A 2,965-nucleotide genomic window follows, 5' to 3' on the forward strand; every position below is an offset into this window, starting at 1 on the left:
ATCTGGTGGACATAAATCATTATTGAAGCAAAGAAGGTGGTACGGTACATATCCTCACAAGCTAGGCACTTTATGGTGATGTAGTGCTCGATATCATCGATTCTTCCCTTGATTTTGTCCCTTTCCATAAGCAATCGCTCTATTTGTTGATTCCGCGTCCCCAGCACTTGAGCATTTTAAAAGAGTTTATCCTGAAACTCATTCATCTATTTCTTCATTCGGGCCATCAGATCATAGTAGCGCTTCCTATCTGTTCTGGCATCTCGGGCTTGTCTGAAGATCCGCTCTTCGTAGTCCCTCTTCATTTGTTGCATGAACCGTACTTGCTCTTCTGTCTTCTTTATCCATTTCACCTGGATTCTCGCTAGACCAGCTTTAGATTTTTCCAGGTCTTCTTGATACTCGATGACTTTCTTCTTTAGACCGTTTATGAGCCTTTTATCAGCCCGACTTCTCTCTTGGCTTCTGGTAGCTATTTTCATTTCCTGGATTTGAGTTTTGAGGACCTCATTTTCTTGAGCTAGTTTTCTCCTTTCTCCCTCATCTGCAGCGATATGCAAATCTTTCTCAAATTTCAAATCCATAACTTGCTTCTCCAACTTGCCTATTGTAACCCTGTACTCGTGTTCTTTAGCCAACAAATCCCACTGTTCTTGCGATGCCTTGACGAAATCCTGGAGATGGGGTCTTTTAGCCAGCCTTTCGTGCTCAAGTTCTCTCATGTACCAAGCAAGGTATCCTGGCGCCACTTCGCCTTTGACCCAATCCTGCACGCAAGTATCTGCTTTTAAATATTGGTATTCACTCCAAATCTAACGGACTCTTGCTTCAAGAAACTGTCCGTCAAGACTAATCTCAATTACTTGAGCACTAAGATCTGTAAGCACGTGATTTTTGCTTCATAGACAGTCACTCCAAAAGAAAAATAAAAATAGTGACAAAGGACCTCGTTGTACAATTTTCGATTTTCCGTAACGTGTGCTGTTAGTCATGTGTGGTTCTGTCCATTTTGCTATTTTTAACATTATCGAACAAAATACAAAATGTGTATGGCATGGTTCGGTCATTAAAAGAAAATTCACAAAAATATTCTAGGGTGTGATCTAACCTATTTAAATATTTTGATATGTGTGTGATAATTGTGTTAAGTGTTAAATTAATGTTTATTTGAATTTCATTTTTTTTTATTTTTTAGTTTTAAAATTAGAAAAAAAAAGAAGAAAAAAGAATGAAGAAAAACGGTTTGGGCCAAGAAAGGAAACCAAAAATAGGCCCAAACTAATTCAATCTGATCCAGTCCAAACCAGGCCTCAGACAAACCCCCCCCCCCCAAACGACGCCGTATAAAGGCGTTTGATCTGAGCCGTCCGTCCAGGCCAATCCAACGGCCCAGGACCCCCCTTTAGCAACCCGTTTCCAAACCCGACCCAGCTACCGGTTCAGCCCAGCCCCTCACTTAAACCAAACGACCCCGTCTCACTTCTCACCATCAGATCCAAGCCGTTGAGATCATCTGATCTAACGGCTCAGATCCAATCCCCTACTCCGTATATAAGCTTTCCCTCACACCCCACGCCCCCTATCCGAACCCCACCCTTCACTCGTCTCCTTCCCCAAGCCCTGAAACCCCCCAAACCCTAACGCCGCCCTGATATCCCTTTCACTAGAACCCGGCGGCATGAACGCCGGTGACCACCCCCTTCACACCACCGATACATCCAACCACCCTGAACACGAATCCACTAGCCATGTACCTCAAATCACCTCCTATCGTCTCGAATCTGGATTTGAAGATTCGAGACAAAACTCGATTTATACCAAACCTCACCATCTTCGTATCAGACACTCCCATGACTTCCCTCGTGACCAAACTAAGCTTGGTTTGGTCCGAATCTACCCACAACTTCTAAAAAAACCAGATCTGAAAATCCAGACCCTAGAACACATGAACCTGTGGAATCCGGCCAGTCTTGACAGGGGTCTGAGGTCTAATAGACCTTAATCAAGGTGTTCTCGTGTGAGAACACCCTGATTAAAGTTTGTTCGGCCTCAAATGGTCAAAGTTGAGTCAGTTTTGGTTCAGTTTGGTTTAGACATTTTTTCGGTAAGTTTTTCTTTCCCTTTTGTTTTATTCAACTGCTAATTAAGTCGTTAGCATGCCTTGTTGTGATTGTTTGTTATTTTCTGATAGTTTTCTTAATTTCTTCCATCTCTGTCAAAGACCTTTTATTTGGTCGATTGTTTTCTGTGTATGATTTGAATGTATCCTATGATAAGCATGTCCGATTAGGATAGTCGTCGCATGAATAATTTATATAGGTTCCCAGTGATTGACCAAAGTTGTCTGAAGCCCTTTAGGTCCATGTACGTATTGTTTATATGAGCGACTGATTGTTACCTGTTATAATTAGTATAGTCGACTTGATAAATATCGTCGATTAACTTCCTACGACTAAATGTTCAAATACTCTAATACGTACAACCTCACTTGACTGAATGGACCTGTATTGTGATTTGAATGTTGGACATTATCTATGAATGCTAGTTTGTAACTGCATTGTAAACAATTAAAAGGACCAGGCTAGGGCAGTTCTGAAATGGAACTTTCAGAAGTTCAAAATGTCCTGAGGCTGCAGTGATGCAGGACAGTAATAATCAAGGGCTAACAGGGGTAGTCTGGGGTTTGAAAAGAACAGAAAAGGCTTAGTTTAAATGAGCTGACAAGTAGGGTACTAATTTAAGGATTAAACTAATGCTCAATGGGGAACAAGACACAAGAGTATGGGGCTTTAAAATGAATAATAAAATGAGCCCATAACTCTTGATTAAAGAATAAACCAGGCGTGGGGAACAAATGGTTGGCATCAAAAGATGTTTAGGCATGGGATTTAAGAAGTATGGGCAGTCTGCAAGTGGGAGGATCCAGGCAGCTTAGCTGCACTGGGTCGTTTGGCTTATAAATAGG

General features: G+C 41.7%; 1 protein-coding gene across 1 annotated transcript; it reads right to left on the reverse strand.

Moving 5' to 3' along the window:
• Nucleotides 1-206: 206 nt before the first annotated feature.
• Nucleotides 207-722, reverse strand: LOC138880734 (uncharacterized). The gene has a single exon (XM_070160907.1). The coding sequence runs from the start codon at nt 720-722 to the stop codon at nt 207-209; it is 516 nt and encodes a 171-aa protein (XP_070017008.1).
• Between the last annotated feature and the right edge of the window lie 2,243 nt (nt 723-2,965).

Source organism: Nicotiana sylvestris, chromosome 11 (genome assembly GCF_000393655.2).
Source record: "Nicotiana sylvestris chromosome 11, ASM39365v2, whole genome shotgun sequence".
Taxonomy (NCBI): domain Eukaryota; kingdom Viridiplantae; phylum Streptophyta; class Magnoliopsida; order Solanales; family Solanaceae; genus Nicotiana; species Nicotiana sylvestris.